The sequence below is a fragment of the Mytilus californianus genome, unplaced genomic scaffold (assembly GCF_021869535.1).
Source record: "Mytilus californianus isolate M0D057914Y unplaced genomic scaffold, xbMytCali1.0.p SCAF_4, whole genome shotgun sequence".
Lineage (NCBI taxonomy): Eukaryota > Metazoa > Mollusca > Bivalvia > Mytilida > Mytilidae > Mytilus > Mytilus californianus.
The window spans coordinates 41,608,632-41,636,125 of NW_026262690.1; the positions used below are offsets into that span (position 1 = coordinate 41,608,632).

Consider the following 27,494-nt stretch of genomic DNA (forward strand, 5'->3'; position numbering starts at 1 on the left):
ATACGTGTGCATGCAAAACAAAGTTCTTGGTCGAGGGGTCTAAATACAGCACAAACAACATTTTCCAAAAGACCAAATGAGTGAAAAAGTATATTTTAACAAAACGCATTTGACTAGCAGGTCGAACAACTGATGTTCTTAAACCCTGCTGACTGCCATTGGCGATTGCCAAATAAACGGATCACAAGATGTAACAAAATAGATGTTATCATTAATTAATTACCAAACAGAAAACAATAAACTTGCGAAACAGATGGTATACTGCAAACATGAGGTGCAAAAATTTGTACACCATATCCGGATTTCGACAATCAATGTCTCTTCAGTGATGTTGGGAATCGAAACGGTATTTGGAAGGCCATATAATTTACCTCAATTTAGGATAGACTCTTGAATTTTTAAAAAAGTCAAAATAGGATGAACGGATCATATAAACCCGAAGGCAAATATAATACAAGCCCAAACAAAAAAATATAAACAAATCTAAATTGAATTTTTGCACCTCATGTTTGCGGTATACCATCTTTTCCTCAAGTTTATTGTTTTCTGTTTGGTAATTAATTAATGATAAGATCTATTTTGTTACATCTTGTGATCCGTTTATTTGGCAATCGCCAATGGCAGTCAGCAGGGTTTAAGAACATCAGTTGTTCGACCTGCTAGTCAAATGCGTTTTGTTAAAATATACTTTTTCACTCATTTGGTCTTTTGGAAAATGTTGTTTGTGCTGTATTTAGACCCCTCTACCAAGAAATTTGTTTTGCATGCACACGTATAAAAATTGCGGTTTTTATCCAACGCAATCATAGGTTTGAACGTTGTTTTCAATTTAGACTTGTTTATATTTTTTCGTTTGGGCTTGTATTATATTTGCCTTCGGGTTTATATGATCCGTTCATCCTATTTTGACTTTTTTAAAAATTCAAGAGTCTATCCTAAATTGAGGTAAATTATATGGCCTTCCAAATACCGTTTCGATTCCTAACATCACTTAAGAGACATTGATTGTCGAAATCCGGATATGGTGTACAAATTTTTGCTTCTCATGTTTACGGTATACCATCTTTTCCGCAAGTTTATTGTTTTCTGTTTGGTAATTAATTAATGATAAGATCTATTTTGTTACATCTTGTGATCCGTTAATTTTGCAATCGCCAATGGCAGTCAGCAGGGTTTAAGAACATCAGTTGTTCGACCTGCTAGTCAAATGCGTTTTGTTAAAATATACTTTTTCACTCATTTGGTCTTTTGGAAAATGTTGTTTGTGCTGTATTTAGACCCCTCTACCAAGAAATTTGTTTTGCAAAACAAATTTAATAATAATCATAATATATAGTATTAATTATACAGTAATTATTAAGATAAATTACATTAAAAATAAATGATTAAATAATTATACTCCATACCAGATGGTGTTTGAAAATAAATAAAATAGAATATAAACCCGTCTAATACATAAAAAAATAAACTACATCATTACTACATGTATATTTAGTTTAGTTTATGGAATGCAAATTTTTTCTTATTTCAAAACAAGTACTTATAAATCTTGACACTAACATTTTCAGCCTCACATGACATCAACCAAATAAATTGTTCATACTTTGAAATATAAGGGAAGTTTTTACATTGAATGTGTGCTTCATTAAGAATAAAATTCCGTTTCTTTTCGTATGCAGTGCATTCCATTAAAAAAATGAAACTCGTCCTCAACCTACATATTTTTACACTTCCCACGAAATCTTTTATCTTTATCGATTTTTTTTATATCTACCTTTCTCAATAGCTAACTGATGAGCACTTATTCTAAATTAAGTTAAGCTTTTTCGGTGCTGAAATTTATTAACTTGCCATAAATATGCTTCCCTTTTGAAGATGTTTTTAAATTTAAAATAAGTACGCAATTTTCCTTTTTTAACATTTGCATTATCGTCTATAGTATTTTCCAAGTAAATCATATATCTACTAATCAAAATATGTTTAGCCTCTTCAATGTCAAAACTTTTCCATTTTTTTTAAGTATATGAATATGTATGACGTCAAAGACATTCCACAATTTTATGTTGTTCGGAGAAATAAATTTTAAAAAGTGCATACAAAATTCATTTAAAAATAAACGCAAAAAAATTATGCTAAGCCTTGTAAGAGCTTATATGCTTATGTAAGACAGTCTAAACTATATCAGTTTCGATTAAAACCACGCGTTTTCCTGAAAATCCGACAAACTAGTCCAACTTAGTCTCCCAATAAAGAATGGCCAACGTAGATACAAGGGTTAATCACGTTCTGTAAATACCACTCTGATTAAAACAAAAAAATTTATGAAACTGACATCATCAAGATGCTACATTTTTTTAATTCACAACATATGTGTTAATTTGAAGGACACGTTCTTTTAAAAACAATTGGCATTCCTATAGCAATCAATTGTGTTCCTCATATTGCTGACTTGTTCTTTTATTCATATGAGGCATACTTTCAGGAGCTTCTGCAAAAAGCTAACATTATCCTTTAAACTTCACAATCCGCTATACAGATGATGTTTTATCACTAAATAATTCAAAGTTAGATTACTATATTAATCAAAAGTCGGACTTAGATCTTGCAGTTCATTTAGAAATTGACAATAGGAGTCGATGAGATCAAAACATCAAAACATCAAAAGTGATGATTCTAGCTTCCCAATTGTGAACTTCCCATTTCTAAATAGAGTTTGTTGGAGTTGTGAGTTTTGAATGTTTATTGGCATTTTTCGCCTCTTTTTAAAGTATGATAGAATTATGCGTTTGTCTTTTTATAATATATTACCATTTAAATTGGTGATTATGAATCTCTTTGTCGTTATGCTTTATTGTAATATATGTTATAGTACCATTATTTTTTGATAATTATTTTGAAGTTGATAGATTTCTTGTTGGAAGAGTATTATTGGGTGCAATCATTGTTAATCTTTCTACCTTTAGTGGTAAGTTGAATCCTATTTCAAATAATACAGTCAATTTCGGTATTTGTTTGTTATGTTATAGTTCGAATTATGGATTCAGTAGGATCCATGATCCTGTTAATACAAATTGAAACTCCAAAAATTCTTATAGAAACTATTTTTTTTTCTTACCGAAATCCAGTAAAAAACAGAATAATTATTACTACCAGTAAAACTTAGAATGTCAATAATTTCTAGTAGAATCCATGATATTCATTAAAGTATGGAAATAAGTTAATCATAGATACCAGGATTAAATTAGTGTACGCCAGACGCGCGTGTCGTCTACAAAAGACTAATTAGTGACACTCAAATAAAAACAAATAAAAAGGCCAAATAAAGTACGAAAGTATGATTCTGGATTATACTGTATTTTATTTATATGCTTTTAATAATTGCACTTGCTAAATATAATAAACAAAAATACGACTACCAATACTTTATTACAAACATTTTTTGTGTAGCAAACATTTTTTGCTTTAGTACAGGATAACCAATAGTATAATATTTTCCTGTACAGTTGCAGACAAAAGCCAACTGACAATCATCGCCGAAGTTTCAATTTTTTCTTCTTCAAAAGTTGAATATGTGAAATATCAGAGAACAATTAGAGATCAATTTCCGACAAATATCCTTGAGTTTGTTTGCTATAGTTGAACAGCTTACCACGCAAATCAAGCAAATTGTGATACAAGCATGAAACTTTGTAAGAACATGCCTTTATGTGTATTTAATCATATTAAGGGGGTAGCCACGAAAAAATCCATTCCATCATGGCGGCCATCTTTGATTTTCTAAATGACGTCTAGCCAGATGAAAGACATCAAATGTATGTTCCCTTCTGCATATATATTGCTTGTATTTTATCCAAAGTGTTACTAGATAGAGTGAATGAAGGTTTATTTGTGTTATTGTAGTAATAAAACATCACTTCCGGTCAAATATCGGTCGATAACTCACTTCCGGTTTTATAAAAATCTCACATTTGATCCTAATGTTTAAATCGTAGTACGTTGATAGTTTTTAATTTGAATCGTCGTTTGAGGTTGGTCTTTGGACCTTATTTATAACCAATTCTTAGTGTTTAGTCTTTACTTGGCGTCCGTACTTAACCATTGCTTGGCATCATTCCATTGTGAAGTTGCATGACTTTGTCAAATGTCATTCATTACCAGTCAATACTTAATGTTAATCACTTATCACTAGAAGTCTTTCAGAGAGTGATTTATTTGCACATCCAGAGCACACTGGTATAAATCACTGCCGATGATCTCGGCATGGGGTCCAGTGTCGGCTTTATAAGATTAAAGTGCTCCCAAATACTCCATGATTGCTCCAATTTTTAAGTCATGGAGTCGTACCTGAATCGACAGGATGTTCTAAGAGAGCTACCATTTGATTGTAATGGGGGGCAAGAATAAAATTTGAAAACATGGCAGGACAGGAGTTTTGAATAAAAAAAGGCAGGATGAGACACTTTGCATAAAAAAGGCATGATGACAATTTATGTAAAAAAAAGAAGTCAGTATAAACTGATAAAAAAACAGGACCGAACAGAATGAAAAATAAAAAGGAAGAACAGAGATTACAACTAAAAAAATGCAGGTCAACATCTTTCATCCTAGCCCCCCTCCCCCTTTCCCCATAAAAATCAAATAGAAGCTCCCTAACGCGAGAGAGCCGAGCCATAGGGGCTTATTCCTCTGGATGGTGTACAGATCGCACGGGAGTTAAATGATACTGGATGAACGATCGGTCTGAATGTAGGCAAACTTTTAACTTGATTAACCGAATTGAGTTAAATTCAATACAACAAAGTGCTATACAGGTGGTAAAAGGATAATGCCTCGACCTGAATATCAGAAGTGTTCAGATATTTTCTTCAGACAATATTTGCGTTATTGTTCTATCGTTACATTTGCTGATCTCTTTAGTTTATTTATATAATAGTTGATTTTTTGAAAATGGAGAAAAGAATTCGCTTGTCAGCTTCCTCAATAAATAGTTGGGTGACTGATTGGACAAACTGTTGTTTATGTCAGGAAGACACAGCTGACCTACTGAAATCGTCAGCTGCAGGATATACAATAACGGTAAAAAATATCCCTCTTTTTCATAAAGAAAGTGCATTACCTATCCATCCCTCAAGATATTCGGCGATTAAACGACGGAGAGAAAATTGAAAGCACAATGAAAAAGAAAAATGATAAGTATCATAATTTGTGCAGAATAAAGTTTCACAATACAGAACTTGAGAGAGCCTAGAAACGTCATATGTCATCAATACCATCTGGAAGTTTGAGTGAATGCAAGTCCCCTAAAGTTTTAAGAAGTACTCTTCGCTCGAAAGACAAACAACCAGATCCCGTTGAAAATTTGCATCAATGTTTCATTTGTAATAAAGAGTTGCCTTTATCCTCTTAAGTGATGCAATGACAATGAAACCAACGATTTGTGGATTGTGCCACAGTTCTACAGAATAGACATCTGTTTGCCAAATTAAGTGGTGGTGATGTAATAGCAAAAGAAATGAAGTATCGCCCGTCCTGTTACGCAGCTGTATACAAGAGAGAGAGAGAGAGAGAGAGGAAAGAAGAAACAAACAGAGGCCGAAAGCAGTTGTGCTCAGGAGGAAAATATAATGAAAGAAACTGCATTAGCTGAGATGGTTACATACATCTTTGAAACACAACGAAATTCTGAAGAGTCAGTGGTGTTTTGGTTAGCAGACCTGGCAAACCTATACGAAAAAGATTGGCACAACTTTGTTCTTCTTCTGCACATGTACACTCTACGCGCTTAATATGAAGGACAAGTTTTTGCAGAAGATGCCAGAACTAGAAGAACACACAAAAGGCAGATATGTCATTTTGATGTTAGAAAAAGATATAGGACCAACTAGATCGCGTTAGCCTGCGATTACAATGTCAAAGACGGCCGAAATGATCCGCTGCCAGTTAGCAAGAAGACAACATTTGCTGGATCCTTGGTCTCTGAAGATATCAAAGACAGCATACCTTCTTTGTTACAGTTGGTGAAAATGATAGAGCATGGACCTGATAATAAATCGCAGTTAGACTACGTTTTTACAATGTTCGACTAAACTCTGGCCCAACTATTAGTGTTTAATTACCATGCAAACACCCAGAAAGCCCCAGTTCAACACAGACATTCATCCAGACATTCATCTGATTGAGTGGCACCATTTTGTGTGTATCTTGGACTATTACTCTTTGCAAACACCAGGAAAAGACACCTTATAGGTACATTGTTTCAACATGGGTTATGCATCTCTTATGACCATGTACTAGATATATCAACTTAACTAGTTGAAGCTGTACTTGAACGTTATTTGAATGAGAGTGTGGTTTGTTCGCCTTTTTTTTTTAATTGCAAAGTAATTACCACAGCTGTGGTCGACAACATAGACCACAACCCCAGCTCAACAACTTCAAAATCGTATTTCATGGGACCGGAATCTCTATTTTTCAACATCCAATGAAAGAAAATGTTGTCGTTAGAGGGGATCAGATAATATTACCTACAAGTAAACCAAAATCTAAAAAGGTACCTGAACTCCCTGATGCTTACATGAATATGAAACCTGCATATCTTAAAACAAAACCAGAACCACTTATTCTGCCCGAGGATGTTACTGCCATTCTTAACTACGACTATCTATTCATGAGTTAACAGAATGAGTATGAGTGGTCCTTGTAATCAAGAGGAAGCAGATACAAGGATATTTGTTCATTTCAAAAGTGCAACTGAAAAGGGTGCAAGTCGACACTGATAATCAGCTCAGATCAGCTTTTTTCAAGACACTACAAGTCGAAAAACTTTGGATTGCATTTGGAAAAGGAAAACACCTGCGAGATGGCTTCCGATTAACGAAATTGATAATTGTCTTAGTCCTAAATCAGAGGTTTTGCCATTTTTCCACGCTTTAACTGGATGTGACACTGTCTCCACTTTTCGTGGAAAGGGAAAGAAGTCGGCATGGCAGACGTGGGAAATATCTGATGATATAATCGAGGTGTTTGGGCGCTTGAGTAAAACACCTGCATTGGTCAGTGAAGCTGATATGGAGTTGATAGAGGCATTTGTTGTAGTTATGTTCGACAGACTTACAACAACATATGACGTTCAAAGAATCCAGGCTTGAATTGTTTGTACCCAAACAAAGACAGTATGGCACAATTTCGCCCACAGGAGCTACACTGCTTGAGCACACGAAACGAGCTGCACACCAAGGAGGTAATGGTTGGGGACATGTAGTCACACATGAACAACGTCTACCTAGTCCGGGCGATTGGGGAAGGATTAATTAGACCGCAGACGGGGTTGTGGATTCCAAATTGGACACAATTGGCAGCCATTGCAGCATCTCGCCAGGAGTTACAAAAATGTGGATGCAAGAAAACTTGTTCTGGTGTTCTGGTAGATTCAAGTCCTACAAACCTGGTTTTACATGTACAATATTGTGTTCCTGTACATGTTAGAACGAAATACATCGGAAAAATATGGTAGATTAATACATTAATCGACCTTTCTGCATGTCTTAAATAATTAATTATATAAAAACGGACATTTTTATAGCATATCCTTACCACTATCATTTAACTTGATTATATGAACTTTTACAACCCTAACCGGAAGTGGTGATTTATTTTTACAATTACTGTCTGTTTTGCATATTTTCATGTCATTTTGTTGTATTTGAAGTAGTTGCCATGACCTATATCCCATTAAAATTTCAAATATTTAGCAAAAATGATGTCAATTTTAAATTCAAGATGGCCGCCGTGAAAAAAATCAAAAATATGTTGGCTACTCCTCTAATATGTTTAAGTACACCCTAAAGAACGTATGTTCCAAATCCTATGCTTGTATCACCATTTGCATGATTTTGTCAAATTTCGGTACTAAGCCGCCCCACTACTACTGATTATGAAAGATTAAGGGATAAATAATAATACGAAGACATTTTCTCTTTGTGTTTCTTTTCTTTCGTACAGCCAGAATAAAATTCTTTATAATTATATTTATTACTTGTTGCTTATTTTTCAGTTTGGTTTTGGATATTAGTTTTTGCACTTGTGGAGAAATTTGATCTGTCCCAGCTTATAGGTAAGGCAATATATTTCACATTATTTTTATCCAGTTGCTGTAAATTTTTCTGCACGCTGTAACAAAAGTCAACATTAAACACAGTTCATTCTTTGTTTATTACAAATTAAGATGGGAAAATGGCTTTAGATTAAGAAGTGTTTCGTATTATTCAAAACAAAGGAAATTATCGAATTTTACTGCCATTCAATGATTCGACCGTTAACTTGTCTAAAAGAAAATCATCGTACTTTACTGCCATTCAATAATTCAACCGTTAACATGTCTAAGAGAAAATTATCGTTCTTTCATGCCATTCAATGATTCAATCGTTAATTTGTCTTAAAGATTGTAAAAGGATATTTTATATTATTGTACTGACCATTTTCTTTCAATACTCTACTAGTAAGCAACAATTAGTATTTTTGAAGTTTTTCATTTACATATATTACAATTAATTATTATGAATTTGGTCGTGAATTTGAAATTGTTTTTTCAGATACAAGCACTATACAATGTGTAACGGACACAGAGGCTTTTAAAAAAGCAAAGATTGCATTTGATAACAATAGTATTTTAATTATAAAAGGAGAAGACGGTTCAGGGAAAACCTCTTTGGCTATGCAATTATCAACAATTTACAGAAAGAATAATTACACTGTGATAGTACTGGATAACACCAACGTACATCGCCTCAACGCCATAAAAAAATCTTTTGTGAAATATGTTATTGTTTTGGAAGAATGGTTTGACACGTGTGCAAAAGACAAAATATGGCCTCAAAGCATTATCAATGCTTTAAAAAATATTCAAGTGACAAGCAAGTGTAAAGCAATAGTCACTGTGAATTCAGCTGATAATACAGATTGTGAAAAATTAAAATCAGCTGGAATTTGGACCGAATCTAACATTGTAAACCTTGACCTAGATGATTCATTCAGTAGAGAAGACAGAGAATCGAATTTACTGTTTCACTTAGATTTTAATAAAAGGAAATTAGATGAAATAGAAATCAAGAAAATAATCACTGCACAAACAGTTGGTGCCTTTCCGATTCACTGTGCAGCTTTCTGTAGCACAGACAGCTATTTTAAATTTGGTTCTAGATATTTCAGACTACTACAGCGAGGTTTAATTGACGAAATCAATGAACTTCGCACCACCGGTATGAACAGTATAACAGACAGAGTCAAATATTGTACTTTGGTATATATCCTCATTAACCCAGACAATTGATTACAATTGAACGATATAGATACGAAAAAAATCAACGGAATATGCAGGTATGTTTTTAAACAGAATTGTTCAAAAGAATCGCTCATAAAAAGCGCTTGCCAAAGTATGAATTTGCATTATTTAAAATGTAACGAAAGTGGAGACTATTTTCTTCGCCCTGTTACCTATCATGCAGTCTTATTGTCACATGCTAATATAGATGTTGAATGTCTCAAACTAGTCTTACAACATTGCGACCTAGAAGCAATTCTTGATGTTTTAAGACCTCTAACATACGTGAAGTTAAATGAGGAGGAAACTGTTCTAATTGTAGACAAGGACAAGCTGAGAAGTGGATTTGATATTATAGCCAAGCGTTTTGCAGAGGCTTGTTTGCATACGGAGCACTCATCGGAACTAATATGCAAATATATTGAAAGCTATAAATTTTCAGCTGTCTTGCAAAAAACGATGACATATTTAGACAAACGTTTGAAAAATTTGACGACAGAAAACCGAGTAAAACTAATGCTTTTGGTGACCAAAAAATTAACGTTGAATTGTTCAAGTCTTGATTTAGTTATTTATACTCCAACTGACTTTGCTTTGGCATGGTCGATTATTGTTTTCCAAATATCAGACAAAATACAATTTCTATCTGAAATAGATGAACTTTTCTCGGAAAAGTGTAATCAAAGTTCGTTAGACGGGATTTTAAAGACTGTTGTTGATGAGCATGGAAATACTATTTTGCATTACTGTATTCTTTGGTGGTACAGAAGAGAAAATCCATTAATAATGCGAATTTCGAAAGCTCTACGTCATTCAGCTATCAACTACATACACTTATCTGGTAAAAATAGTATTCTTAGTCGGAACTAGGAGGAAAAAATGTCGGCATTAGATTTTGCTGTATACTTTGGTAATTATGAAGCAGTTGGTGATTTTCTTTTTAATATAGCAAAATGGGATAAAATAGGATCAAAAGACATAAGCGTTTTAATCGAGTTTGCTGAGAATGGAAAAGCAAACAATATTATTCAAAAGTATGGCAGTTGTAAATTTGTTAACCACGATGTATGTGGTCAAATTTCAGTAAATGAAAACTTTAGTTATGATAAAACGATCGAACAATTGCAATTAATAAGACAAGACATCAAATGAGATGTATATTTGGCAGTAATGTTGAATATGTATTACAAAAGTCATTCTTAGATATTGATACGTGATGGTGTATGTCATGTATACCTGCATAAGCCCTTTATTGCTTGCTGTTCGTTCGGAGCCAAGGCTCCGTGTTGAAGGCCGTACTTTGACCTATAAAGGTTTACTTTTTACAAATTGTGACTTGGATGGAGAGTTGTCTCATTGGCACTCATACCACATCTTCTTATATCTATAATTAAATAATCCATTTTGTGGTGTGATTTGGAAATCATTTAAAATCATGTCCAAGGCTTTGAAGACGTGGTTGGTTCGAATAAAGTAAATCATCACTTGATTACTACTGCTGATCAGGATATACGAGAATGACAGTTATACTATGGTATTCGTCGGGTATTTACGTGGGCTGTTACTCATACACATTTACACTTCAAAAAGGCTTTCAGAGTTGCGTCAGTTTTTTTCTTCACACAATGAAGGATTACTATAGCACATACAACCTACCAGCAAGAATCATAATTACAAAATTAAGCACTTGTCAAGGCTAGTATGCCATTCTCAATCTGTCTTAAGGGATTTTTATTGTGGTATTCTTCATATTTCAAAAGAATACATCAATTTGAAAATGTGAAATTACAGTGCTTAAAAAAAATCACTGCGTAATGGAAACTCTACACCAAAAAACACATTGCAAACAAAATAATCTTTAACATTAGTAATAATATTCTGTGAAAGTGTCAGAAAATGTGTTAATGCTGTTAAGCGGTACATGAGCTATAGCAAATACAAACGTGGATCAAACGGACGGCCTATATACAGACCCTTTCGACAACACAATTGGCCTTCCCTATTGGTCATTATATATCAACAGCTTAACTTACTTATCTTTCTCGTTTAAGACATCAACGAATGAGATTATTCGCCGAATATGTACTTATTGTAAGCAACATGACGGGTGATTTGGGTCAAGTTATGTCCAGTATCCAATACATCTCAAGTGTGCAGATTGAAAATAAATTAAACAATAAATCAACCCCTATTCTCTACATAGTGGATCCAATGAGATGAAGGGTGGAATATTTTGACTTCCACCAAAATAAAGAGTAGGTTAACTAGGGGCCTACATTTTAAAGTAGGGCATCTACGAACAACGCCAAAATAGTTATTGCAAATGTTCACTTATACAACACGAGGTATCAGATCTATCGTCCCAATTATGACAAAACTTGGATGTTTTTACTACCGGAAGGAAAAAGTCGAAGTGACCATATTTCTATACCTTGTTAATTTAGTTGCTGAAATACAGATAATAGAATAATCCTGGAATTAAACAAATTTAAATATCTTAGTTCATATTTAAAAAAACAAATATAAAAATAGAACTTTAAGTATTGACTAGGGTATGACAATATGGCCATCCCTTATCTCCTCCAAACCAGCAGTAACACTTAATACGCATGCTAAAAAAGAAGGTCCTTTAGGCTGTGTGGGATGTACAATATACAGCCACGTATGGACACAACGGGAATGTTTAATCCGATGTCTCGTGTAAGGAGAGTACTGTAAGAACTCGTGCAACATTTTTATCTCACCTGGCCCAATATGACCAAAATTTTCAATTGACCTCTTAAGGAGTTATTGCCCTTTATAGTAAATTTTTTAACAATTTTTCATAAATTTTTGTAATCTTTTACCAAATATTTTCTCCACTTAATGTACTGGTTCAAATAGAATTAAACTTCCAAATTTTTTTGAAGGGTGTTCCCAAAACATTTAAAGGCATTTCCAGCATTATACAGGCCCTGGGTGAAATAAATTTTGAATAGAGGAGGGGTATTCAATTTGGTTATTGGAGTTATTGTCCTTTAAAGTCATTTTCTGCAATTTATTGGCAACTTTTGTAAACTTTTTTCAAAAATCTTCTGCTTTTAATTGAACTACTTGGCCAAATTATAATAAACTTGGCCTCAATCATTATTATGGTATCTAATACTATTTATTATGATTTTAACATTATTTTACATGATTTCCAAAACCGCAGTAGATACAGGTGAGCGACACAAGCTCTTGAGAGCCTCTAGTTCTAGAAGTCTGTGGGTTTCATATTTCCAGACGCCAGACTTACTTTCTGTCACTGTCCAACATACCCACATTTTTCACTGACAGTCAATATGTCAACCCTTCGTTCCTGTAAACTCACTTTCCAGAGACACTCTTTCATATGGTTATTTTGCTTTTCGTGTATGAACGAAATAATATGTGTTACTAGATGCTTAGCAAAAAACAAACAATCGTAATCAATCAATCAAAGCAAAATGAAAAATAACAGGAAATGTTAGCCAATACTCTTAAAGGGGCATAAGCTACAAATTAGACAAACAAGTAAAATAAGATTTTTTTTCCAAACAATTATAAAAGAGGAAAATAGAAATAATATTTCGGAATTAGCAGTTAGTTTGGTTTAATTTTGTCAAAAGCATAGCTGATGTATTATTGGCTTGCAAATCAATAATTCGACCTCATTTGAATCTGTATCCATGCAACTTTTAATTTAACCCTAAGCGGAAGATGGGCTGCGCATATGTTCAGCATGTTCATTCAGTAAAATCAAAAGTAAAAAAAAGTCAACATTATAAAGTGAATCAAGGGAGCTTCCTGTCATCACCATTTCTTTGTATCAGGTTCTAGGATGGCGTCTTGTCTAACATGCACCCGAAATGCTGATACATAATAACGAATATATGTATAATTGTTTATTGTTTCTTATGGACTTTTTGTAATTTCTAAATCATACGGTTCATTATGTTATAAATCAAATATGAGAACTTGGTGCATATCGATGCACATAAATTTGACTTTAACTCACCTTCAGAATGATAATTTATAGGTCAATGTATGAAAGACTTAAATAAATCACAAAATTTAATATTTTCTTGTGTTTATATATATATTTGTTTACCTGTATCAACCAATTTATATTTATTCATCATGACATATGTCACATACATTGTAGTTTTATAATTGTTTGTGTATATAATATCGACTGTTAAAGTGGCGACGTGCATGTAGTCATATTGTAAGTATAGCTATTCACATTTGTCGACATATGTCTGCGTTCTGTTAACTTTGTCGAAAACATATATCCAATTTCGATTCCATTCTAAAACTTCAAAGGCATCCTTCTCATAACAGAATCATTCTGGAGCTGTTGCTGATGAAAATCGACTTATTGATAAGTATCCTGTTCTTACTGAATCTGAAGCTAAACTGACCTCTACCTTTTTCTCTATTTAATAGTAAAGCAGGTATTTCGATTTCATATATTAAACGTTTATGCTCCTCTTTAAATTGTGCAGTACCGTAAGTACAGAATGGGAGGTTTACATCCGATGCTCTATATTGGGAAAGTGCCATGCTCCCGACATGTTTATGAATGTGTGCATCAACTATTTGAATGGTACGTGACAGGCTTTTTGCAAGACACAATGTCTGTCCATATTCAAAATGTCCTCTTTACCATTCTATGTCAGTCTAACTTTGATGCCCTTCATTCAGTTCTACTCCCTTCACATACATCCATATTTTTTTTCAAATGTTGGTACTTTTCTTAAATTATACGAATTGATTGAAAGAATATGACATGTATGATTCAAAGGGGAAGTGTGATTATTTTATTTATTTAAGTAGGCCTATAATTTACTGCAAAGTATTACTGTCACTCAGCTCTTATCTGTCTCATTAATTTCGATAACTAGACATATAAGTGTTTTACGGTTATCAGTGAGTCATAGAAACATTATGTACATGTATGAACTTTCATATTTTATATTATACACATACAGGTCAGAAGCAATCTAGCCTGATTACAAGTACAAAACAACAAATGTATGATATCTTTACATTGAAGCTATATACATGTACCATAAAATAATAACTTTTTGGATCAAATACCTTCTTATTGTACATGATTGTAGAGCTATTATGTCATCAACAAATTGTAATTATCTTAAATTGCACTTTAATTCTACTAATAAATGGCTATAAATGATGTTTTTAAGACTTCGATTGATTTAATTAAAATTCATTAATATTCTTATAGTTTTCTCGTATTTCGCGACTTGCAAAATATCGCTCAGTTAAATACTTTTCGTATGTATCATTATAAATATAAAATTGTGTCGACCCTGCAGTATTTAGCAACTTTTTTTTCGTTTTGGAAAATTTAGCAAAAACATCACGACAGACCTCTTGTTCAAAGTTTATTCAACCTCCTCAATTGCATGTAGTTTTACCCATACTGTGTTCATTTTGATCGACAGTAAACTGCATGGTCAAACAAATCCTTTTACAGAATCACACCGTACCCTGAAATAGCAATTGCTTAAGTATTGTGAAATAATAATAAATACTAATTGTCCCCCGCGCGACGCGTTGCGGGGGACCTAAATATATCGGGAGTGTGTGTGTCCGTCTGTCCGTCTGGTCTTGTAAGCGCTCTCACGTGTTCAAATTTTTCCAGATTTTTATCAAACTTAAATCAGAGGTTTATAGCAGCAATTACTTGGACGAGTTTGAAAATCCGTGCCGATCAACTATCTTTCACAGATTATACACATTGAAACTAATAATTCTATTGAAAATTGCATTGTAAGCACTTTCAAGTGTATAATTCTTGACAAATTTTTATCAAACTAAATCAGAGGTTTATATCAGAAATGTCTCCAACAAGTTCGAAAATTAGTGCCGATCAACTTTTTAAAAAGAATTATGTGCCTTGGAAATATTATTTATATGGAAAATTGCTTCGTAAGTACAATTCTTGCCAGATAAGATTTTCATCAAACTTATATTGATCAAAGATTTAAATTAGCAATGTCTCTGACGAGTTTGGAAATCAGTATCGATCAACTATTTTCAAAAGAGTTATGCCCTTGTAAATATTTATTATATTTACACCCGAGTTCTATTGTTATACTTCATAGTTTCTATTTCTGAAACAAGTGTAAATTGAATAGATCTATTGTTACGAATATCAATGGATTTTGACCACAGGGTGTGACGAGCGGGGTTTTTGGAAACCCCTGCTTCTACATCCCGCAAACAAAGTCCATTGTTATTCGTAACAATAGAAACTAATTATTTTTTAAATAGCATGGACATAAGAAATTAGTAATAGTGTTCACTACAAATTGTTTCATGATATTAAAAAAACACACATTTTAGGAAATTCCAATAAGCATCTATATATGGAATACAAAAATAATCCTTTAAATACTCTTTTTTTTAAGGTAATTTTCTTATCCCAGTCATATGTCTCTATTCTAAAGCATTGATCTTTAAATAAAAAAATTAGGATTCAAACTTCCGGACCCCCCCACCCCCCCCCCCCCCCCCCCCCCGGTTTACCCAGTGGCCGATCCAGGGTTGGGGTTCCGCGGGTTGGACTTGACTTTTATTTAAAAGATCAATGCATTTGAATGGTTGGACCCCCCCCTCCCCCTTTTCTATTGAGTTGGGAACCCCCGGCAGGATCAGTCCCTGATTGCCCCCAAAAGGGAGTTCCTCTATATTGTATGTTGAGCGTGTCTGGTAGTCGGGTTTCTAATGCAGACACACCTATCCCTTAGTATGTTCGAATATGAATGTTTGTTTATTCTCGAGAGGGGGGCTTTTGTTTTTGATTAAATCGTAATATATAAAATACAGTTATGATTACCTTTATTAAACTGATACAGGTAAGTACTTTGGGTTATAATATTGCCTTTATCTTTAGTCTCTTCTACCAAATCCAACGCTTGCCATAAAATGTCGTCTGTCTTATACCCGTCCATATTGACAACTGTATTTTTGTTTGTAATAAGAATACACGAAAGAGTCAACCTTGACCTGCTGATCCATATTAGCACAGAATTTAACGCGAATATGCAAAACAACTTTGACATTTGTAAAATATACTCACTTGTCAAAGTTTGAACGAAGATAACCAAAGTAAGGTTACTAGTTGGGTTTCATGTAATAAAAAACATTCTTATAAATCATCGTTTGATATTGTCAATAAATATGCTATCGTTTTTTTTTCCTTTAATAATCAATGTTAACAAATATAGGGTTTAGAATGGGGTGTAAGTTAGTTATACACCTCGGGATACGGCGTGTCTGGAAAAGAAACCCCTCCGGCGTCCGGCCGACGGGGTTTCTTATCCAGACACACCTATCTCTCGGTGTATAACTATAACAGAAAGTTGCATTGTAAGGGTTTTTCTTTCAGATATTTATAAAAAAAAGCCCTTGGACAGACAAAATACGTGCAACGCGGGGGACATTGAAACTATGTTCTTTTATTACAATATAGATCTAATATTTTTCAGTTTTTATTGCAGAAAATGAATATTAAAACAACATGATGGAAGAAAGAGTTCAAGCGTTGTACAGACTGATATGTATTCTAATAATTACTGGCAATGTAAGATTTCACTTGAAATATTCCCCCCTCTTCATTTCTTTATACTATTCAAATATACAATTATAATATGATAAGCGATTTTCATCAATAATAAGAATGACTCAAAATAAAATCATTTCTAAGAATGTTAAAATCATTCGAAACGCAAAAGGCTTTCTACCATCATACATAAATAGCCAAAGCTAGATGTGGATAACATTTTTGGAGTTTGGGTTTTGAACAATCTTCAACTACGTCATTGATTCAGCCTTCAAGTCTTGAATCTTGAATCGAACTCCACTTATGAGTCGAGTGTTAACAAAACGACATGCGTCTGGCAGGCTAAATTTTAAACCTGCTATCTTCATGATCTTTTAGTTCTTTTTATGGCGAAATCAATTTTAAGTCTGATCTTTACCAGGACTTTGTATCTTCAAGTTCTAGAGCATTTTCTTTCAGCCATTATTTATTTGAAGGAAGAAAACCAGAGTAAACAAAAGTTGATAAAAGAGAATACGGCTTAAAATCCCCAAGGAGAAAACAGGCAAACAACTCGGAGTTTTTGGAAACTACATATTCGGAAATTTCAATTACATTTTATGATGAGACTTCATGAAACAATCAACGAGTTTTGTTTCTGATTTTTTTCTTTTCTTGAGCTGCAGTATCCAACCAACACCTGTAGTTACTTTAAAAAATGTAGCTTAGCACCTTCATTTGATGACAAGCTTATTTTGACCCTGCTTTCTACATTATGTGTCGTTTTGTATTTCCTTGTTCAAGCTAGTGGTCATCCTGTTGGTAGCTGCACTGTACAGTATTTTATCGTGTGTTGAAAGTTTACGACATCTGGTCTAGATACATGTGAAGGAGAAGAGATGTGTGTTCATGTGGAACTGGTTTGACCCTAACACATTCTGTGCATGTACCAAGTCACACTATCTGGACCAAGGTCACACTATCTGGACCATGTGTTGTTATGTTATATTTCGAAGGAGTCTGCTGTTGTTTATTCGTGTTATCCTTGTTATGCATTATTTAACAAGAAACAAGCTACATGTAAATATTGACCTGTTTTACCTTGTTAAAATCATATCAACATGTGGCGGAATTAAACTAATTTAAGAGTATAGAAATTTACCATTCCTCAACTTGGGAACTTATATCAGCACGCGGCGGGATTAAACTCTTTTTGTGAGTATAGGTAAACATATGAAAGTTAAACATTTATCTGTCCTGCCTTAAATATTGATATGTCCAGATTTGGGACATTTATATCCTCTTGTTGCGAATCTAAACAAATGCTGGGTGACAAGCCCTGACATGGATCATCTTCATCATGATCGTGTATGAATTAAAGAAGATATGAGGGTGTTAACTTATCTGTGGTTTATGTATCTTTGTAAGCGTACCTTATTTGTTTCGTGTTAACCTCGACAAGCTTAACTTTGACCTACATGTTTTGGTATATGTAGCTATTTCAAACATGTGGTAATATCTAATCTTAAGAGTATAAATTTTGACAAGATAAACATTGATCTGTTGTATCTTTGCAAAAACAAACATCAACATGTGGTAGGTTTAAAGAATGTTGGGAGAATAAGTCTTGGGAAGTTACGTTTTCCATTTGACCTGTTCTGACAATATCAAATAAGAAGATGTTGTATGACTGCCAATGAGACAATATCAAACAGAGTCCAAATGAAGCGGATTTGAATAGTTATACGTCAAATTACGTTCGTCAACACTGAGTAAAACCCATAACCGACATGACACAATGAGAAACAGTTCAAACGAAAAAACCAAACGGCCTGATTTATGACAAAAAAAGGCAGACAGCAACAAACGACAATAACTGAATTACAGGCTCCTGACTTGGGACAGGCACATATAAAATGTGGCAGTGAGCGCTAAACCCTCCACATAACCTTGGACAGTGGTGTAACAGCATAATATAAGAACAAACTAAAAATAAATTCGAAACGACTTAACTCGTCAGATCGGCACGTAGCACGAAAAAAGCTTACATTAAGACAAAAGATGCAAAGTATCAATCGGAAAAGTACTTGCAGTAACTGAAAGCTAGTTCAAAGTCAATAACAACTAATAAGCAAATCATGTTCTCATGCAACAGATTAAAATATCAATCAGTACACATTCAACGGATTTAGTGTAAAGACGTCATAAAAATTCCGAGAAAAGAATGAACTTGGATCGTACTAAAATTTACGGGCTTTGCAAACAACATTACCAATTAAATAAGAATGTGATATCACGTTTTCAATAAAACTACGGGTAATTAAAGAAGTCTGGTATATTAAGAACAAAAAAAAATCATCAAGGTAGCGGTGTTAAAAAATCTATCATTTAAATGGAATTTAGATGGATCTTCACTGAATTTGTCCATTGACTGCGATTCATTACAATACAGGAACAAGTCTAAAACTTGTATTTAAAGGGGTTAATTGTTACCCATGGGAATACCTGCAACCTGTCGGTCAACTTAATTGTCGAAATGCACATAAATGTTGTCAAGGAGAAAATGCACAGCTCGTATCCTTCTCATTACAGAAGAAGGCTTTAAATGAGTTGCAGCAGATTAATCTGCCATCGTATTTTTCAAAAAACCTTTTTACTAGATAACAAAAGTTCTTTTTGATAAGATTGTGTTGAGGTGTAGAGTAAAATGTTGAAAAGTCAGAACTGTTAACCGAATGAAAGGACCATCAAAAGCACGTAATGTATCTAAAATATGCAGTTTGTTTACCCTAAAATATTTATTCCATTTTTGTTATATTCTTGATTGCTAAAGTGAATAATAAGTTCTTTAATTCTAAAGGGAACTAGTTAAAGGCACAGAAACATTAGTAGTAGAACACTATTGGAAGCTAAAATATAACGATATTTGCTAGTTTTGTGTGTGTGTAGTTTAAAAGGTAATCTAAACATAGTAGGCACCTTCAAATGTTTAGAGGAGGCCGATATGCGGTAGTGACATATTATTGTTTGATATTTAACTCTCTGTGAAACACAATGCCTTGAATGTAAAAGAATTTTTCCCGCAATCGAGGCGAGTAAGCAACTGCAAGTCCTCTTACACGGTTCTAATACATATGAAAGATAAGTGTTTTCGAATAAAAGATTGGAACATGCATCTTTATTTGAATACAATATAAGAATAGTTGTTTTGTGGGTCTCTCAATACCTTTAATGTATGATAAATAGATGAAGCCAAGTAATATGTCTTAAAATTACTTTAATCACCTAAATGAAAGTTTACATTTGTATAGTTTTTTTTTGTAGTTTTTTTTTTTGACAAGTTAATCTCTATTTAGATTGTATTGACATCAGCATTCAGTAAATCACTCACAGTATGTCCAGCGCCAGCTTTGTGGCGATTAGTAGCGATCAGAAAATGTGCTGACGAGTCAATGTATCACTGTCTTTACAATGGAGTAACTGGGGATTTCGATGATAGCTGTTTCATTTCAGAACGTTATCCAGCAGGTACAAAAAATGTATATGTTTTTACTACTATCTCATACTTTACATCTTTACAGTTTTTTCTATACTTCCTAAGTACCAAGACATGTTCGATCCGGATACAAGTATGTTGATAGAAAGTAATGTACATAGTTAGTCTGTCTGCATAAAGTATGTGTATCTGGAATTCTAATAGTCCAGGGCTTCTAGAGAAAAATAATGGGAGGAGGGTCTACTAGGTATGGTTATATAAGTATTGTATAGGAGATACAGACGAATCATTTACATAAGGTTTTGAGAGACGCTATGTTCCAAAACTGAAACTTGGAAATTATTTTTGAGCTAGGATTTATCAAAAATAATTGAACAAAGAAATATTCAAAGTTAAACGAAATTTTGGGTCACAAATGGAATTAAATTTGCCCTTCTTTAGTATGTTATTTCAAGCTAATACTCTCTTGCCTAATAATTTTGCCCCAATATTTAATATGCAATTTACTATGCTTGTCATAACATATTTGAATCTTCACAAGGGAATGTTTTAATGTTATGTTTTAACATCCATAAAAACTCCAAAACCTTTGTCTTGTGATCATCTCCCAAAGCATTGTATTAGTCATGTAGTACAGCACCAAATATTCCTCAGCATCTGGTGTAGTGGAAGCATACCATAAATCTGCTGGCATGATATCACACCAGTTTCTATATCATATTCGGAAATATCTGCTCCATATCTGTGCATTTTTTCCATCAATCTCAACACATCAGTCATTCTTGGACATAAGCTGAAATCATCACAGAACTAATTAAGTGCCAATTGCAAGATGTCTGCTATTACTATTGCTAATGTCACAAGACATGCATTAAACCGACATGTGTTCCCTATATTTGGTAAGCCTCTTTATTTTGATTTGATAAAGTTGAATTCTTTGTCGTCAAGGGCGATGTCTCTGTCTTGTCTTAGACAAATAGTTCCTTTTCCATGGGTCTGCCCGTCTTCTGAAATGTTCTCCTGATTATTTTGATGTTCCTGTTCTGACTTAGCTTTAGATGAATTTTGGCTGCAATGTTTTGTAGTCTACCTCTATTTTTTTCACGTGGAGGATTTTGATGTTTACCAAATGTTTCCTGGATCCTTTGGGGGCTTTTTGTCCCAGTTGTCCTGTGTAGTTTGTTTGCTTCTTCCAACGCGTTGAGTAAATTTTCTACCTTTCTAGGCAATCTTCAAAACATCGAAATCCTGCACAGTTGTTATAAGCCCTTTTAACTTCCTGATAATTCGTAGATATGGTAGTTCCATGCAGAGCGATGTATTTAAGAATTTGGAATTTTTTTTTCAATTCTAGCATTTCCCCTCTGCACCATCCATTTTTTCTTCGGCAGATGATAAGGAATGGTATTGACGTGTTACGAGGGATCTCCACATTTTTGAATAAAATTAATGTCGCTGACAATCCAAATTGCACTTTTTGCCAAGTAGAAGCAAAAACAATTGAACATTTATTTTGGAATTGTGAGATTGTCCAAACATTCATTGATGAAATTGACCCTTGGTTTTTGTCTAATGGTAAAAGTATTCCATTTACCATAAAAAGTTTTCTGTTTGGGGATATAACAAAATCATTAAGGGGGATGCAGCAAGTTTGATTTATTTGCAAATAAAACAATATATCTCCAACTGCAAATGTTTAAAAAAAAAAGCTTTTGTAGGCAGTGCAAAGTAAAATGAAGTCTTTATACAGCATCGAAAAATTGATTGCTGTTAAAAATAATAGAGAAGATATTTCTGACAAGAGTTGAAATGCTTTTGCCATACTTTTCATTGATTAATAAGTTATTTTTTACAATGTGTATGTGTACATAAATTAGTAAGAATAGAAATGTCATATGATATATTTGCTCTTATATGAGAAAATAATTTTTTATTCATCTGTGCAAATAAAAAACCAAAACAAGCAAAACAACTTTTAATAACAACAACAACAAAAAATCTCTTTTGAAAAACTTTCATTCGTCATCCGTCAGATATACTGTTGGATGTGTCTATTTGCTATTGTGTTTTTCTTTATTCTTTGTTTAAATAGTGGTTAAGATTATAATAAGGAAATGCCTGTACCAAGTCAGGAATATGACAGTTGTTTTCCATTCGTTTGATGTGTTTGAGATTTTGATTTTGCCATTTGATAAAAGACTTTCAGTTTTGAATTTTCCTTAGAGTTCGGTACTTAATACAGCAACCATCTTTACTTTGATCTTCATGCTTGCAAAATTATTTTACATGGTCTTTTTCAGTTTTAAGTATTATTTTCATTCTGATTTACGGTGGCTGACCCATTCGTACCTTTTGATGTATACGTTTTCCTTTCAACTTTGCCACTAGTTCCTCAATCAAAATGTTCTGCTCCTCCACTTTGATGTTATTTATTGCGCCCCATTGATGGTTTGGATCGGTAATGTCTTACGTATTTGGTCTGTCTTGTATAACTCAATTATCACTGCTATTGTTTGAGTTGTCGGCAAGTACAGTGACACTATCATTTGCTACAATTGAATTTTCCGTATCTTTCTCAGTTTCAGTATTTCGAAACTAAATCTGTAGAAATTATTTTGGACTTGTCGTTGCTGCATTGCGTTACATAGCCCTTGTCATTTTTCAATTGGTGGAAATTGAGAGGGAGTCCAGGGTTTCTGGTTTCGTAATGTCTCTTTCGATAGGTGTTCACTATCTATAATTAGTTCTCCAACAAAGTAATGGTCAGAAATTTCAGTATTATGTCTTACACAATCGGGCTTTGATTGACTTTGTAATTCATGTGACTTTCTTAATACTCTTTTCAGATATCCTAGGTCTGAATCCTTTATTGGAGTCATTTGTTAATCATCTTTTTTGTTTTGTGTTAAATGTTCAATTACATTGGAATAGTACTCTAGTAGAATAATGTTTATCGGCTAACGTTCTTTTTGCTTGTTGTCAATGCATCATGACACGACTTCTTTTTTTTTACCATGGATTAACTGCATCTTCATCCGATGTATCTGTTTCCATGTTGTTATCATATACTTCAGGTTTAGTCATATCCATTTCTTCCATGAGAGTTTCCATTTTATTTTGCTTTATTAATTTGCCTTCTTCCTGTAGCGTTTAAACATTGTTATCATCCGGTATAACATGTGTGTATGTTCCTTCAACCTTATCGATTAACCTTTCTTTGAATTTCAGGATGTTTTTTGTGATCCATTTTTTCAATGTCTTTTAGTTGAATATCCCAAATTGGAAACGATTCTAACCCGTGGACCAGACTCTCCTAAATCTGTAATTGTGTCTTCTTCTCTAAAAAAAACTTCCCTATAGCTTTCTGTATTTCCTGCTTTGAAAAACGCTTCCCTAGATTCCTAATGACAGTTTTACGCTGGGATTTTCTCTAAAAAAATAAGGAGAAAACCCTGTTCATGTAATCGAACAAACTGCCAAACATTTGTAATATATCAAGCATACATAATGTTACTATTGTCTCGTCGTGATCAATATGAAATTCTATGGTTTAGGGGTGGGGTTCTCAACCACTTTCAATACTATTAAAGGGTACTGGTATGAAGGGGTGGAAATGGCTCACAGGGCCCAAAAATATACCCATTTGACTTGTTTCTTCATTATGAATAATAAAATATATGGTTTGGGAGTGGGATCCTGAAAAACATTTCAAGTGTATTTAAGACGAATGGCATGAGGGGATGGGGATGACCCCAAGGCCCAAAAAAATACACCATTCAACTTGTCTTGTCTTGGTAAATAAGAAAATAATTATATGGTTAAGGACTTGGGTTCAAATTTCGAGCCCTAGTTTAAGATTTTGGAACATAGCGACTCTCGAAACCTTTCACAGATGATACGCTTGTATCTCCTCTAAGATGTCTATATAGCCTTACACAGTGACAACACCATGATTTTTTCTCTATAAATAAAGGCAACAGTAGTATACCGGTGTTCAAAAGTCATAAATTGATTGATAGAAAACAAATCCGGGTAACAAACTAAAACCGAGGGAAACACATCAACTATAAGAGGAAAACAAAGGAACAACAGGAACACTGAAGTGCAACAAAAACAAACGCCAACATACATAGAAACGAACTATTTGATAACAACTGCCATATTCCTGACTTGGTACAAGACATTTTAAGAAAAAATGGTGGGTTGAACCTGGTTTTATGGCTAGCCAAACCTCCCACTTTTTATGACACTGTTAAAAAATATCGCTAAAATGACAACACTACGTGACAGAAATACAGCACAACCACACGCAAGAACACTCATCTAAGAGAAACGCATAAACAAATAAGCCCTGGAATAGGCCAACCCCCTATTTTTGGTACGAATTTTTCAAATTTCGAACCCTAGTATTAGATTTTGGAACATAGCGACTCTGGAAACCTTGCAAAAACGATCGATGCGCTCTTATCTTCTCTTCAATACCTATATACTTTAGCCATACCCCATGACACCCCGAATTATTTTTCTCTAAAAGCACTTGGAATAGCCCAACCCCTCTCACCCTTTTCTGTACTCCAACCTTTCTACTCGGATTGTCATGTTGTTATATTTGAATTTTTTTCGCCGATCAAATTAAATAACTTTTAATTTCTTCTAGTTGTATTATTGTTTTTAACAAAATTTATTTCAATCAGTTGCTTTAACAACTTATCCGCTGACAGGTGCGGATTTACCGCGATACGGAATTTTACCTAAAAATGGGCGGAATTTGTTCTGATAATAGATTTGGTAAATCTGATTTTAAGATTGAGCTGTAAATTGCAATTTCTGGACGGACTTTTCTGCTTTTTTAAATATTTTTTCAGAACGGCCGTTGCTGTCTGTTGTAGTTTTTCGGTTTTTAGATATATCGTCTTATTGTTTGCTGGCTTATTGTTTACTAGTAATAGTTCGCTAGCTTCAGCCTGGTAGCAAAATGTAAGCAAATAAAAGAGAAACCGAGATTGGGTCGAATAGAAACACTCTTCGGAGTTCGATGTTAAAATCAATGCTGTATGATATATGTATTTCGTGCAATTCTTGTAGTTTGCATTCAGTAAGTACGTGCATTCTTAAATATGATGTTTTTAAAGATAATAATATAATATTATTTTACCCGGACGTGTAATTTTGTTGTCCTTAATACCAGCATTATAGAGTGCTGACCTTGTTTTTGATGCAACTATAGACTTCTACATTGAATGTACCGTTTGTTGTTCCATTCATCTGAATTAAAAAGAAGATGAAGTGAGTCCTCAAAATTAATTTAACCCCATCATATGTCCATGTGTCTGTCCCCTGTCCCTAATTGGAAACCTCATTAGTCTTTAGTTATTTCCTTTGCGTTGTTTATCCTTTAGGGAATTTGGTATTAAAGTCCTCGTTCAATATTCACTATTAGTCGTTCAAAGCTTGATATGTTGTATATGAGACTTGTCTAGTAATGTTGAATTTTTCTTTTGGTTTTCCTATAGAAAAACATGAACTCAACATAACAGATGAGGGTATGCGTTTTTTATCCTCAACTCCTCCTTAACAATTGACTTGTTTTGAATGAAATATTCAAAGAATCTTTATTTCAGACCCCAAGGATTGACTGGGGTATGTACATATGGTAACCATTGGACTTCTCAAATCTAGAAGGTTAAACTGATTCTACAGAGAGACGTTCGTTTGGCTGTGTAGGATTCATATATACGCAGACATATCAGGACAGAATGGTGATATTAAAAATGATCCCTCGTGTAGGTAGGGTCTCAAACTCACTGCACATTAATGGACGTTTGCAAATTATCTATGCGGGTTCTAATTTGGTATGTTCAAGACTCAGTTTCTGTCAGTTCTAATCCTCATTGTCTAGTGGCAATTGAAAGTCACGCCTTTTATTCCGGTTGACTAACACTGCAGAACATACCTACCTTCTGATTCATACTTATATTTTGTTCCTGTGTTGCGTACACTATTTGCATCTAGACATTAAGCAAACAACTATCATGTTTGATTGCTTAACCTTATTTTCACCGCCTATATTTTTATCGACCTTACGTTTTTAAGATATCCCACAGCATAACTGGTTTGTTCTAGATATGCATGAAACATCGGTAATACATTTATACATGATACCAGGCTGTAAATGAAGGTCGTAGATGACCTTTGGTAGTTGTTAACTTCTACGTCATTTTGTCTCTGGTGCGCACATGGAGAGTTGCTTCATTGGCAATCATACAACATCTTCTCATTTTTATAAAGCTGTCATTCCTTTTGTCTTCTTTGATATATTGACACTTGATTCTCTCCTTTTCAACCTAAACATTATATTTCGAAGCATATTTCGAAATTGAATGTCTATAGAAATTGAATTTTGAGTCTCGAACGATCCATCATTCTGACCGTACCAGGATTTCCTTATTTTATTATACTAAAGCATGATTGTTTACACTTTCGTTTGCAATGAATATTTTCATGCATGGATAAAGGTTAAAATCGATTTATTTTCATAGGCATCGATTCCGATATCAATGTTATCCTTTGTTTTTTAGGCAGTTATGTTTTATATGAAGGTGGTCTCAATTCTAAACATTGCCCCGATGGCCAGTATCAACCGATGCCATACGCATCAAATGAAGACAATAAAAATGACAAATGCATGTACATAAAGACACGATGTAATGGTGCAGGTCAACTCATGCATGACCTCAGTGAAAAGCCGGATAAAGATAGAACATGTCGATGTGATTACAGTCGGGGGTATGATTTTGTCTTTAAACCACTCGCCTCTTGTTTATTTATCTCAGTATCTGTATATTTAGTTGATAACCACCGTATAGACAATAAATGAGCAACCAGAGTTACAAAACATGACTGCGACAACTTACAACATGCCGTATGCGCCAACAAATTTCAACAAACAAAGCAAATGATGCATGCATATAAACTGAAACGTTAAAGTCTTTTACGTACACGCTATTCCAATCATAGATGAAAATTAGTTCGTTCACTGATTTTTATCCTAGATGTACATTTATAATGATATTCCCCAAAATAAGAAGAAAATAAAGACCGTCACT

The 27,494-nt window shown here is 33.8% G+C and overlaps 1 protein-coding gene and 1 long non-coding RNA gene across 3 annotated transcripts in view; both read left to right on the forward strand.

The window, feature by feature from the left end:
- The window catches only part of LOC127738063 (uncharacterized), a 258,109-nt gene extending 247,383 nt beyond the window's left edge, over positions 1–10,726 (forward strand). The window contains exon 8 of the mRNA XM_052249144.1: positions 8,592–10,726. Coding sequence (XP_052105104.1) covers positions 8,592–9,328 — 737 coding nt within the window. The 3' untranslated portion in view covers positions 9,329–10,726. The remainder of the gene's footprint in view (positions 1–8,591) is intronic.
- Positions 10,727–16,833: 6,107 nt separating this feature from the next.
- On the forward strand, positions 16,834–27,189 carry LOC127738064 (uncharacterized). Of its 2 annotated transcripts, none has more exons than XR_007999929.1 (3): positions 16,834–16,934; positions 20,249–20,420; positions 26,967–27,189. It is a non-coding gene; the product is annotated as an uncharacterized LOC127738064 (long non-coding RNA). The 2 variants fall into 2 exon arrangements; XR_007999928.1 differs by lacking the exon at positions 16,834–16,934 and adding an exon at positions 17,703–17,972.
- The last annotated feature ends 305 nt before the right edge of the window (positions 27,190–27,494 follow it).